The sequence below is a fragment of the Oryzias latipes genome, chromosome 6 (assembly GCF_053564925.1).
Source record: "Oryzias latipes strain Hd-rR chromosome 6, Olatipes_Hd-rR_3.1".
Classification (NCBI taxonomy): Eukaryota; Metazoa; Chordata; class Actinopteri; order Beloniformes; family Adrianichthyidae; genus Oryzias; species Oryzias latipes.
In genome coordinates, this window is record NC_136242.1 from 27,007,784 (window position 1) to 27,022,297 (window position 14,514).

General features: G+C 39.1%; 1 protein-coding gene across 4 annotated transcripts in view; it reads left to right on the forward strand.

Moving 5' to 3' along the window:
- The first annotated feature begins 232 nt into the window (after positions 1-232).
- The window catches only part of wt1a (WT1 transcription factor a), a 28,417-nt gene continuing 14,135 nt past the window's right edge, over positions 233-14,514 (forward strand). For 2 of the 4 annotated variants that reach the window (XM_011475846.4, XM_011475847.4), the window contains exons 1-4: positions 272-1,057; positions 3,086-3,208; positions 5,026-5,128; positions 12,520-12,603. In XM_011475846.4, coding sequence (XP_011474148.1) covers positions 601-1,057; positions 3,086-3,208; positions 5,026-5,128; positions 12,520-12,603 — 767 coding nt within the window. In that variant the 5' untranslated portion in view covers positions 272-600. 4 annotated transcript variants of the gene reach the window in all.

Below are 14,514 nucleotides of genomic sequence, written 5' to 3' on the forward strand. Positions count from 1 at the left end.
GCATACCAAGTTGTGTTGAAGTTTTTGTTTTCTTGATCAATTAAAATTTCTAATTATTCGAAATATCATAATCATTTATGCTAATGTGATCTCTTTTATGTTGATATTGTGTGTGTTTGTAAGACTGCTCAGCAGTAATGAATGAGGTACGAGAGTTCTGTCCCTCATCACCTCCTGACTCCACCTCCTCCTCTCTTTACTCACGTGCACACGCACACATGCACGCCCACAGACTGAGAGTGGAGGGAAAAAGGGCTACTCCTCCTCGCTTGTCTTCCTCCATTCACACAGAGCATTCTGAGCAGAGACGCATCTCTCCCCTGAATGGACTCCATATGAGGTGAGACGGTCTGGATGGAAGCAGGAGGTCATTTTCTGTGAAGCGTTTGGTTTTTTCTTTCTGAGAAACGGCAGCGACTTGTCATCATGAACTTTTGTCAGACCTGAGGAGCTCGTGGGGGAAACTGTTGTTGCATCAGATGATCTAGAAGACTCCTGGAACTCAAGAGGCGCTCCCTTTGCTGCTTGTTTTCAAAGGTGGAGAACATCTGAAAAGTTAAAATTGCCTTCTTATTTTCATCTCCACCCCCCTGGACCACAATGGGTTCAGATGTTCGTGACCTGAACTCCCTGCTGCCCCCAGTCCCGGCGGGCCCCAGCCCCGGCTGCCCAGCCCTGCCTGTCAGTACAGCCCCTCAGTGGGCTCCTGTCCTGGACTTCCACCCTGCTGCCTCACCTTACTCCTCCCTGGCCGCACCGCACTCCTTCATCAAACAGGAACCCAGTTGGGGGGCCGCCAGTGACCCACACCACCTTGACTCCGACCCCCACTGTGGCCTCAGCGCCTTCACTGTGCACTTCTCGGGACAGTTCACAGGCACCGGAGCTTGCAGGTATGGAGCAGCATTCGGAGCACCCCCTCCTCCACCCACAGCTCCCAGCCAGCCTCCACCTGTGGCAGCACCACACCACCATCAGCCCCCCAGCAGGATGTTCAGTAACCCACCATATCTGACCAACTGCATGGACACTCAGCCGCCGGCTCGCAACCAGACAGGTATGCATGCAGGAGGGGGGTAGACCCCCTATTTGAAATTGGTGAAACACCAGTATACCCCCCTTTTTAACCCCCAGTTTTTCCCAGTTTAGCCTAATGTGAAAAAGTGGAATTTAGATTTGTCTGATGCGTTCAGTACCTGGATGTTTTTTTTGTTTGTTCCTTTTTTAAGGCCTTCCGCCCTCAAGACGCCTTTCAAAACATCTTTGAGGAGGGGGCTGCGATCAAAGCTCCCTCTTTGTTAATGTTTAAACCCAAAGTGGCCTCAATGCAGGTGATCCTTACGGAAATGAAACTCTGATGGTTTAACTCTGAGTCAGGAGAACTTTTTGCATGAACCAACATTTTCTTTATCAGAGGTGCAATAACACAAGTTTGGTTTGTTTATGTCATGAAGTTAATTTTCAGAGCACGATGATCAACACTCTCAATCTATGTCAAGAAAAAGGGAGTTCAGCATAAAATTTTATTTGTCGTATATTTTTAATAAAATGGTTAAACTCATAATGACAATTAAGGAAAATAATTGAACGTAAGTTGAGGTTTTTCTTTCAGAGAGGCAAATTTTCCACCTGTTCAGATGAAAAAAAGCCAAAGACAAACATTTTAAGATGTAATGTCCCTGACAGATAAACTAATAAATAAATACATGAATAGAATAGACGGTGCCTTCCAAAAAAAGTGAGGAGAGGAGAAAAACTCACAACAGAAACTGTATTTCACTTTAAACCTGTCTAAAAATGATTTTTATTTAACACATTTATTTTTTAAATGTAACCCCTATTTAACACCTTTTTGGTGCAAATATGCACCAAACCATTTTGGCTCCAAAATTACCTTAACTACTTAAAAGCAAAAATTTAAACGATTTTTTTTTTTCAAAGCTGTAAATAAATGTAGGCGTCAAGTAATGGGATTAATGTGCAGCATCAGTGAAAAGTGTCGTCAACATCCACTAAATTTCGTCAGCTGGTTTTTTTTTCTCAAGCAAGATAATGAATCTGTTAGCGATTACCTTGCAGATTAATTAGTAATAACATGCTTATCAAGCAGATGATTTAGGAATAACAGAACTATCAAAGAACTGAGCCGACCTCTAACCTGGTTTATCGGCTCCCTGCTGTGGCTGGACGAGCACAGACAAACAAAATCCACTGCAGGACCCGGGTCGCTCTGTGGGGCTGATATCACAGCGGGGTCACTCAGGGACCGCTCAAGATTAAAATGCGTAACAGTAGTGGCATAATGTTCTGGAATGAAAGAAAATAATGACAAAAATGTTATTTTTGACTACTCTAAAGGGGTTTTCTGTGGGGAATTCCCCTGTTTTTGGGTAGTTGAACACAAACCGGCTTCCCGATTTGTCGCCTCAGAGCCGGACGTCATGGATCAGAATATGCTCATACACATGCACACACACACACACACACGTAGTGTCAGGGGTGAGTGGATGACAAATGGAGATGTTTAATGAGGTTCCCTCTCCTTACCCTCCCGTCTCGACTCACCCACCAAGTCAGAGTAAAGTCAGTGAAAGTGCTGCGTTTAAATTAATGAAGCATGCCTGCCAGAGATAGTGTGATCGTGTGTGTTTGCTCGTGCACGTGAGTGATTTATGAGGGCTTGCAGTGCCCCTAAGGTCAGCTGAAGTCATGAGTCAGGTCTGATCCAGGGCGTCACACAGGTCTCCGTACACAGAGTTGAAAACCTTTTAGGAAGACGCATCAGTGGCAGTGCAATACAAAATAATACTTTTATAAATAGATGAAAAATAGGTATTTGCGCACAGAATAAAAAAAAAAATGCTTGCAAAGAGGATTGGAATTAAAAAGGACAAACAAATGGAAAGTTGCAAAAGCAAACAAAAATTCACAAATCTTAGCATTTTGTTGCATTTTTGGTATAGAAACCCAACCGTTTACTTTAGGACAGTGTGATTCATGAACTCAAACAATATTTGAAGGAGTAGGGTTAGAACCCTCCCGTCTCTGGTGTGCGTAATGACGGCGCCTCTTTTCTGTGTTGCAGGTTACAGCACAGTCGGATTCGATGGAGCCGGTAATTACGGCCACACTCCCACGCACCACAGCTCGCAGTTCTCCGGCCACTCCTTCAAACATGAAGACGCTTTGGCTCAGCAGAACACAATGGGTACGTTGACACACACGTCAGTGAGTCTATCAAGGTGTTTAGCGTGCAAAACCTCAGGTGGAGTCTGTCTATATTCCTGCTTGAGCTGATCCAGGTGAGCGTTTGAAAGATCTAATCGACTCCACATCACTTCACAATAATGTTTAATTAAACTCACTTTTAATTTGGTATAAATGGAATAAAGACAGTTATTTTCCAGATAAGAGTCTCTCATGTTAAATTGTATCTTATTAGTTTGATGTAAGTTATCCAAACATAAGAGAAAAAATTCAAGGAAAGTTTATTTTCTTCTAAATATTTTGAGATTTAAATTGAGGTTGCTTTGTTTTGATCATAAATGAGAATTAAAATTAATTTTGGTAAAAATGCTGTTTAGTATTACAGTGTACAGTCGAGAGAAATTCAAAATTAATCAAGCAAGCAAGAAAACAAAAAAAAAGCTAAAATGGTCAGTTTTCTTTTATTTACAGCACCTTATTCATAAGTAAGTATACCTTTCAGCTTATGTGGATTTTCATGGTTATTTGGTAGCAGGTTTTGTGAATTTAAGCTTTTTTTTCTGGGAAGAAATAAAAAAATAGTGACTGATAGAAATCTGTTCAAAAGAAATGAATGGAATTGCTGATTTTTTTTAAATAAAATAATTTACTATTATATTATGCATTAATGTACCGCTATAAATGTGTGATAGTAGCACCATAAATTACCAAGTATTGATGGTAAAAACATATTTTAAAAATCCCACTATACTATCTTCAGTACAAAAAAAGTCAAAAAAATCTAACTCTAACCCTAATTGCAAAAACCTTAGGTGCCATTTTGCAGCACTTTAAAGTACTTTAATAGTATATATTTGGTTTTTTTTGTTTTACATTGTTGACCACGACTTTACTGTACTTATTATTATTTTTACTAATCTTTTGTTGGCCCAGCTTTTTTTAAATTCAAGTTGAGTTTTGTGGGATCAAGTTTTGTGTTGCTGATATGAGAATAAATTGAGGAGTTTAATACACAAAACTGACTTTCTGCTTCTGTGCTTTTTTAAGTTACTGTTAAAGGTTACTTTTTTCTGCTAATTGGGAATACATCCCTCCATATGTCTTCCCCATTTACGTTCACTTTGCGTCATAAACTTATCCTTGGATAAGTTCCCACCTGATCATTTCTTCATTTAATTTCAGCTGCATTGCAGTTTTTGCACCATTGTTTTCATGTTAAGAATGTAATTGGTGCTATTTTTTGTTTTGTTTTGTGCAAGACTTGCAAAAAAGGAGTGAAGCTCCAAACCTGAATCTATGTGGTTTGTATCTTTAGCATTAATCTGCAGATTTTTACTTTTTTGGGGCTTCAGAACAGAAACATCCAGAGAAGCACCACTCTAATTAGTTTTCATGTCTTGCCATTTTTGTAATTCTTTAGAAAAATAGTCAAACAAATGGACTTATCCAGATTGTGTATTTATAGCTGTTTTCATCCCCAATGATCCCCTTTCACAGCAAACAAATGCTGAAACGTTGTGTACTTGCTCGGCTGTGTGTGCTCCGCTCGCCCATGGGGAGCATCGTGTCTCTTATTCTGACATCTCTGCGCTGGCCTTGCCTGTCGGAGGTATAAATTAGCCACATCCTGACTTCCAAACTCCCCCAGTCCCCTCCTCTGCTTTCATCCACTCTGATCTCTCTGGTCCGTCGTCTGCACATGCTGTTAGTAAATATTCTTTTCTGGCCGTTTGACGAAGGTAAATTTCCAGCTGCAATAACCGGTTTGTAAATACAGGGATGTATTTGTTGAAGGGATTGTGCGTGTATGTTTGACAGGTGAGCAGCAGTATCCTGTGCCTCCTCCGGTGTATGGATGCCACACACCTTCAGACAGCTGCACAAGCAGCCAGGCTCTACTGCTGAGAAACCCCTACAACAGGTACCACACAAACACCAGCACGGCACGTCATCCAGCAACTCTCATCTGCACTAAAATCTATTTTTGTGCAGATGAGAAAAAAGAAAGGGAGCATTTAAAGCTGGAAGCATCTCAGAGACTATTGTTGATTGTTTCTGGTCAAAGAGAGAAGCTGCAGGATGCAGTTCTGAACAGGATGTTCATCTTTAGCATAGTTTTGACTGTATTTTATGGTTTCACACTGTTTCCATTTGGTCGAGCTTTTTGGACTTGTTACACATCTTCAAGAAAATCAGAGATTTGTTACATTTTCATAACTAATAAAAAAAATATATATATATATAGATTTTACCCATAACGCATTTCTGCAACACCATGAGGTCCATGGAGCCACTGAAGGAAGTTGGAAACGGTGACAGGAAGTTCTGAGAAAGAGGATTTAGAAGAAATAATTCCAGTCTCATGAACTGAAGCGAGCTAATTCTATTTATTTTACTCTCTAGTGGATTTCCTGAGTTGTGGAACATTGTGATATTTTGCTCAAGGACAGAAAAGTTGTCCAACTTTTGAACTGCAGAGGTGGAATCTTTTGCACAAATTAGAATCTCCTTTGAAGTTTTTCTGTGACTCTGGTACAGGATGTTCTGGCTCCAAATTAATAACTGTTTGCTGCCCTTTATGGCAGTTTTAATGTATTTTAATTGTTTTTTTTTTAGGAGTAATCATACTTACTGTATCTGCTCAACTTTAAATACAACTAATAAAAAAATGTTAAAAGAAGTGATTGAAGGAAATACAGGAGCCTTAAATCACGTAAGGGCATTTTTCATAGACATTAGAGATATTTCCATTGAGAAACTGCAGTCTGCTGAGAAAAACCGCATGTCTGACCCTGTCGGCCAAATGCTGACTGAAAAACTTTCTGATGCCTCGCTTGCAAAATCTCTGCTTTTTCCATTCTCTCAGGATTCCTGCTTGCTAGAACAAAAACCCATTTATTTAGATATCTGTTAGTAGAAAAGTACCACAAATGTCTCTAATTGTACAAAATGTGAGGACGAGCTTCCACCTTTAAACAGAAAACATTTATTTTGGACTGTAAACCCGATAATTTGTTGGTTGACTGGTGGTTTTATTCAAGCTGCACTGCAAGAATTAAGATTTATAAGATCTTGTAGGTGCAAATATTTATGGAGGCTTGTTTTTTTATATTGGTTTTAAATTATTTTAAAAAGTCTGACATAGACTTTCTTATTTCTGTTTTGTGGTATATTTGCAGCAGCGTTTGTGCATAAATAAAGTTTCCCGTTTCTTCTCTGTTTCTTTGTAAATATCAACACAACCTGATGACCATTTGTTTGTTTTACCACATACTTTTTTCAACCAAAATTGAGTCTTACCCTAAAATTATAAGTGAGCATGTAGGACAAAAAAGTGTTCTGAAAACAATAGTTGTTGGTTTTGGTTATTTTAAGCCTCTTGTCACATTTGTGGGGTAATCCGGGTTTCAATTACCTACTGATAAAATGCCACAACAATGAACATTGAACAGAAGGTATTTGCTGAAATAACTCACATTTTGCCAACTAACAAAAAGCGCACAGCTACAAATTGTATTTTGACAACAATATATTACAAAGATTAACTGAAAAAATGATCTATTCTTTTTGTAAAATTGCACAGTAGTTTCAGAACAGCACTTTCCTCTGATTTCACACTGGACTCCTCTCATTGATAACTGGTTCTTGATTAGGTGGGAAACAAACTTCTTTGGACTTTGTGCATGATTGTGATCATTTTATATTTAACATAGAATGTCAAACATTTTCAAATGCCCAGTTTTGTTGTTTGGTATCTTGTCATGACAACTGGCTAGGTCACTAAAGGAGCCATTTAGGCCAGTTTTTATGGACCAAAATCCAGCGAGAGCCGCAAAATAAGCACATTTTTGTGGCCATTAAACCATTCATCGATAAAATGTAGCTTTTAAATAATACGAATAAATAAATTATAACAGTTTTATTTTTTTATATAGAGTATAAACATTTTAACTTGTTTTACTGTGACAGCAGAGCATACAAGTTTAGTTTAGTTTAGCAATTAGCTATTGAATTCTATGACTTTGTGTTTTTTATGATTCATGTGTATTACACAATTACTGGTATCAAGCCCATTGAGATGACTATTGTTACAAATATTGGGATACATAAATAAAATTGAATTGAATTGAAGTTCCTTTCAAAATAAAATACACCCTGTGTCAAATAAAATACCTTCGCTGCAGCATATTTACTTAAATTAAAGATGCAAGAAAGTAAAGAAAGAAACCTTTTACAATCAGTTATTTGAGTAAAATTATGGTAAAAAGATGAGTTAAAAATGTGTTAAAAATCTAAACACATATTTAAAAACGGAACTAAAAACAAGCTTAAATAACTACAAACCCCATATTTATTCAAATTGTTTGCTTTTTAAACCAAAGAGCCACAATGAAGCGGTGAATGAGAGTCCCATGTGACTCCCGAAGGTCAGGTTGCTGGTCCCTGGACGAGGGGCTTGTGTTCTTTGTGTCTTCATTTTCATGGGATTATCTAACAATCCAACTATTCTTAACACTCTTCAGAAGCTGACTCAAAATATATTAACACAACTCAGAAACTTAACAATCACATATGTACAGTACATAAGCATTTTTTGATCAAAACTTTAGGGACCTCCGCCGTTTAAAAAGAATCTTATTGAAGTACCGAAATGAATTAGATGCTTGTGAAAAAATGAAGTGAGACTTTACAGTTTACTTTATTAATCCTGCAATGGGGAAATTTTTCTTCGCATTTGACCCATCTCCTGAGGGAGCGGTGAGCTGCAGACGAGCTGCGCTTGGGAGATGACAGCTGGCTGGGGAGAACGGGGATTGAACTGCCAACCCTTTAGTTGCTGGATGACCTGCTCTACCGCCTAAGCCACTTGCCGCCTTTAATAAATAAAAATACAATCTAAACATTACGAAAATTAAATTTTAATGTTACATAATTAAAACGTGACTAAAACTTGAGATAAAAGAGAGGATCTACACTGAATAACTTCAAAACTTAAAATAGATTCACTGCAAAAGCTGAGGGTATATTCAGTCTGAATAAACCCATGCGGACCCTGGTCCAGGACCGGGAACATCTCTCTGACCCATCTTTGGCGGTGGTCTCGGTTAGCTTCCAATCAGACTGAGATCTGATTTGTTCAGAGTTTTCTCCTCGGAGCAGAAAAACCGGACCAAAACGGCCACTGTAGCCAATGTAAACAGAGTATGAATTGAGCAACAGATAAGACTCGGACAAATGTAAATCAGCGATTGTTGTGTTATCAGACAGAAAAAAGGATCCAACTTTTATTCGTTAAAACGTTTATTTTAACACAGCTGAAAACACTTCTTACGCTGCTGTCACCCTTACAGCTACCCTGTAGTTCCTTAACAGAATTATCTTAAACCGATGCCATAACATCAGAACGATGAGAATGGAGGCTTATTAAAACAATTTTTAACGTGACACACATTGCTTCTCACTGTTTTCCTGACAATCTATATGTCATAAACACTTAGCGTGCCATCATACCTGACGTGTCCTCGTCACTGCAGTTGCTAGCATCCTCTGAGTTAAAGCACAAACGGCACGCTTCCTTGCCCGTAACCGCCTAGCAGCAGGCCTCTGCTGTACCAATGTAACAAGTAAAAAGTGTTGTTCCCAACGTTCAAAACTGAGAACCAACATATAATGTTTTAATAAGTTAACTGTCCCAAATGATTGTGAAGCACAGCACGTCATTCTGGTGTTGTTTTGACACGCCCTTTTAAGAAAGTAAATAGGCGCTTGTTTCAAGAAAACTGTCTTACTTTCTGTCCTGTAAGAAAAATAATCGTTTTAAGAGTTTTTCAATAGACTACATTTTTTTTCCTTAAAAACATAAAACCGTTTTATTTACCCCACTGGCAAATTTTTGGGCTTATTTAAGGAAATGGTTTAGAAATTTTTTACTTGTTTTTGTAGTGTTGAGGGTAACAGACTGACCTGGAGCAGCTGCGACAAAAAAGAACGGGATCATCATTAAAACAAAGTGAATTAAACCTGAGTGTAGTACAAAACTAAAAAAAATGGACTAAAAAGCGGTTTAAAAGATTGTCATAATTCTTTCTTGGTGAACAAAAACAGATGTTTAAAAAATCCTGATGACTGTTAAGGCGTTTTAGATGTACCGGTATGTTTCCTAAAACATTTGGTTAAAAAAGATGTCACTGATGACTCAAGCTGCAGCTGCAGAGATACCTGTTGTACACAGAACCAATTTGGTAGGAAAAAGAGTGCGGCTGATAATCTCGCAGTAAATGTTCCTCCGTTTGTCTGTGGGAGTAGAACGGCCTCGTTACACAGCACCACGCCCTGCCGGTGGCTCAAACACGTTCTGAAAAGCTCAGTTTTAACCAAGGATACATTTAAGGAAGCATTCTGAATCTGTACATGCGCTGCAGAATGTTTGCTTGTTGTTTTGCCTCTAAATGAAACATTCCTGTCATGCCGCTGATCCAGACTTTTCCGTAAGAACACAAGGTGTGTGTGTGGGATTAAAAAAGAGGGATGGGGTAGACTGTCCTGGCTCTGGCTCTGAGGGTCATCTTTGCCATAAACACAAGTGATATCCTCACTCACTTACAGACACACACACACAAAGCTGGAAAGGCTCATATGAGCAGTCGGTTGTCTAATCTTGTAGCCTGGTACCATCAGGCCTGTATTTACTCTGCAGGCCGTCAGCTCGACCCGCTGGAACAACATGAAGTGAAAACAAGCTGGAGTCCAAATAATCTGCACACAGAGAAAAAGAGACAACTCTGGCTTCTATCAAAGCAGAGAAGTGAAGGACGAGCTTTCAGCTCACTTTTTTGCTTTTCAAATATGTATCTTCTGAGTGTAAACGTCTGAATGCCCAAGAATAATCTCCGCAGCTAGGATTCTCTTCAGTTTTTAGATTGTTAATTTCACAACAGCCTAAATGTTAACCCACATTATTTACAACTTGATTAAAAGAAACATAAACAGTCGATTAAATTCATCTCATGTTTCACAGGTTTGTAAGTTTCTTCAGCTAAATACGAAAATCACAACAAAAATATTAAAACAATTGCCACTTTCTGTTTTGACGATTTAATCTTTTATTCTAATTTTAAGAAATTGGCTGAGATTCAGCAGATGCATAGATCCTGCTAAATTATGGATCAAGGTTAAATTCCTTTGAAATATTTTTCCTTTTGATTCTTGATTTAATTTTAGTTGTTTTTAGTGTACATTTTTAAACCAACCCCTATGTAGCCATTAAAGGAAACACATTCTCCAGCATTTTCTGTTTGGTTTTGGGCTGCTGTTCAGACAGTGTGTGTTTGACTTTAGTTCACATTTTAATTTTGACATCAATTACTAAAGGAAATTGTCTGCTTAATTAGATCAGTTTAAATGAGTTTAAAAAAAAGTTTGCCTGTAACAGAAAAAAGCAACGTTATGAGGATATTTTAACACTTCAAGCTGCCATGGAGAACCATTTGAAATAACCATTCATCACGTTTCAAGTACTGGCAGATATCGGGATGACGATAAATTTCGATTTATTGTGCAAGCTTTACCCACCAACAAGTTTAGCTGCTGTTCTGCTGTGGGTTTTTTTTTTTTTTTTTTTAGCACATCACACCTTACAAAACGTCCCTCTTTTGTTTTGTTAGTCCACAGAATATTTGTCCAAATGTTGTGTGGATAATCCAGTAAGTTTGTCAAACTTGAGTTGTGTCTTTGTGTTGTGTTGGCCAGTCTTTTTCGACAGAGCAAATGCAAACGAGAGTAAACGGTGACATGCTTCCTCTCAGTGCTGCTCTTGCATGATTGTTGTGCAGCTTTATTAGTGTTGTAGTAGAAACTGAACCAGCAGTAGCCCACTTTGACACACATGTTGCTTCATTTGGCTTCAATACTTAAAATTCATCTCCAGCTATATTTAAAGCTGCATAAGCTTCCTTTTTGTTATTTTTTAGCTTCTTTCTTTCATGGATCTTTTTTGACCTTAACGCAAATCCTGAAACTGTTTTCCTCGCTCCTGTTTGGTTTTGATTAAATCTTTATTTTTATACTTTTACCAGTTGGGTTAACATTTCATAGCATTCCTTATGTCATAAGTGAGTTACACACTTTGTCCAAGGTTACTTTGAATGCTGAAAACTGTAAGGATAGATCGAACCTTTAAAAAAAAATCTAAGATTGAATGTAGGAAGCACATGCATTTTTGGAGATTTTTGATATTTCTTAAAATATGTTTTGTCTATCTGACAGAAGATTTTAAAGACTCACTCATATGAAAATTCTGTTTCTGGTGTTTATTTCACATCTATTTTTCTGATGATGGAAGACATATATTAAGAATATTAACCTTTAAAATTGCATTTCTGAGTATTTTCCTATTCAAATTGTTTAAATCGGGAGCAGACAAAAAAGGCAGATTGTAAAAGATTTTATTGGTGACATAGAAAATCCGATGATAGTCCCGCCCTCATGTTAGAGGCAAGTTTCACATAAAATACTACCACTCTGCAGAAACTATGTATTATGAAGGGACACAGAATTTTTGATTTTGGCTAAAAATGGTACAACCATGATATAAAATACCACTGGGAACACATAGATGAAAAGATGATCGGAGTGGGTCTTTAAACTCTTCACCCTTTGTCCTTCATGATCAATATGTGCTTTAGTGTAAATAAATGAAGGAATTGATGCTGCATGGATGGTGTCTTCTAATATGTCAACCCAAAAAACAGACATTTTTCTCCAAATAGATGAAATCTAAATCAATCAGCCACATAAAGAAAGTTGACATGTATTAATGTGAGGAATGTTTATCATTCTTTACTTTAAATCTTGCTCTTGGCTTTCATGCCAGCAAGTAATTCATCAGGAAATGTTCTGGCCGTTGGCATCTGGTACACTGTAAAATAATAGGTGTGTAACGAGCGGTGTACCAGGCACCACATCAACCCTGACCAGACTGCAGGTGGTTAGATAGGGGGCAGAGGTGTGTGTGTGTGTGTGTGTGTGTGGGGGGGGGGGGTTGTTGTAAATCTAGTGTGTGTGTTTTTGTGTGTCAGAAAGAGAGAGTGCAGATGTTTGCATCAATGTGTTGAATCACATGGCAGCTCTGATGAAGGGAGTGGTTTACGATAATTGACTCTTAAGTGGGTTTTGCGGAGCTTTAAGGGAGTTTGTGCGTTTTTTTTATCACTGTGTTTCGGCGGGGAACAACACAGCTAACCCTTTAGCTCAAAACAGCTTCCACCGCACAGCTGATGGGCTTTTCTTCTACATTTTGTCTTTCCTCCACAGCGGAGAAAATTTATATCAAATGACCTCTCAGTTGGAGTGTGTGGCATGGAATCCTGTCAATACACTGGCATCCACCATAAAGAGGTAGGAACTTGCCTGTCACTCTCCTTTAAACAGCAGGAATAAGTCCTGATTATAAAAAGAAGAGAATTGACAGATTATTAAAAAATAAATAAAAAGACGCAGCGATTCTGATGCAAGTTTAGTCAACTCCACAGCTTCAGGGGTGTTACTCTGATGTTAAACGATAGCAGACGTATGAAATCAAAACATCTCTGATGGCAAGCATATCATGAGAGATCCAGGTGGAACAGAAAGAAGCAGGATGTTCCAAACTCAAAACAATTTTGATCAATACGTGGAACTAATACAAGTTTCAGCTCCATTATTCTGTGCATAATCAGCACTTTTTCATACTTTTGCATTTTTCCCGCTTTTACCTTACATACTAGGGATGAACCCAGAACCTAGAACCCAGAAAGGACTGGTTTAGGTCTTGTGACATCCAGGACATTCGCTCCCATCTCAGGAAAAACAAGAAACAAGCAATTACAGTTGTGTTGCTTACCCTCTAAAAGGTAAACTGTGAGCAGGGTTGAAAATGAATTGTTTGTCATTTAAAGGGCCTATATCATCTTAAATCAAATTTTTGAGCTTGGATATGGAAATCCATAAAAATGTTCATTCCTCACGAAAACAAACCGCAAAGTGGTATTTTGGCTACGTTCACACTGCAGGCTGAAACGACCCAATTCCGATTTTTTTTTCCCCCTATGCGACCTGTCTCTGATCTTTTCATGACAGTCTGAACGACACAGATCCGATCTTTTCAAATGCGACCCAGGCCACTGTGGTCTACAAAAGTCATACTTCTACGTTGAAGTAGCCTGGAACGAGAACATAAACAACAACCATGGCGGACGATGCTGCTGAGACCAGTCAGTGGAAGGGAAGCGAGGTCACAGATTGGATTCATATTTGGGGTGTCAGCTCTAATCAGGCCAAACTCAAGGGCTCTTATCGCAACCGGGCGTTTTTTGAAAACATTTCCAGCAAAATGGCCGAGCGTGGTGTTGAACCATTCCCGTGATGACTTTTTGTTCCTTTCCGACTGTGGTCAGAAGCGCGGGGGAGACCTTCTCCAGGGCCGAAGGCGGATCGTCCTTCAGGGTTCACTTCCCCATTCAGACCCTCAGATTCTCCAGAGCGGGTTAATAAAGAGTCAATAGCATTTATTCTGGGGGAAGCCTTCTTTTATTACCGTTCTCCCTCCTCCGTAACACACAACATGAATGCGCGCCCCCAACACACTTCCGCTGCCCCCCTGTCACTCCCTCCTGCACTGCACGCGCTCTCTCCTCTCTCTTACACACACACACGCGGCACATACACATCCCCATTCCACAACAGTGGGTCCAGATGATCCTGGCGCCAATGCCTTCTTAAAATGAGAAGATTGTAATTGTGCTTGCTCCTTTGTGAAAATGAATTTAATATTGCCATAACAGCTCCGCTGTTGACAACACTGTTGTTGACATCTAATGTTAACGTTAGCTACTTCCGCAAAGAACGAGTGACGTCGTTCACCGTTGAGTACTCTTCTGCACAAGCGGGTCACTTCTGGGTCATTTCACGGTCTCACAGGAGATCACAAAAGTTCACATTTAATTGGAAATGTGAATGGCCTTGCAAAAAATCTAATTTTTTCCAAAAAAAAAATCTGAATTGAGCATTAAGCCCAGCAGTGTGAACGTAGCCTTTGATCCGTTCACACATTTCTGAGTATTCCTCTAAAAATCTGCACTCTGAGCTCCAGCCCCTCTCAACCCATGAAAACAAGTGGGTTCTCTTATTGTGATAAATGAGAACAGCCCCTTCCAGGAGGAGTCTGTGCTGCCAGCACCGTCCCCGGGATAAAACAAACACCCACTTTGTCCGTGGAGCTAGCTGTGATTGGCATAACACCTTTCTTTTATATGCACAAATGTACATCCA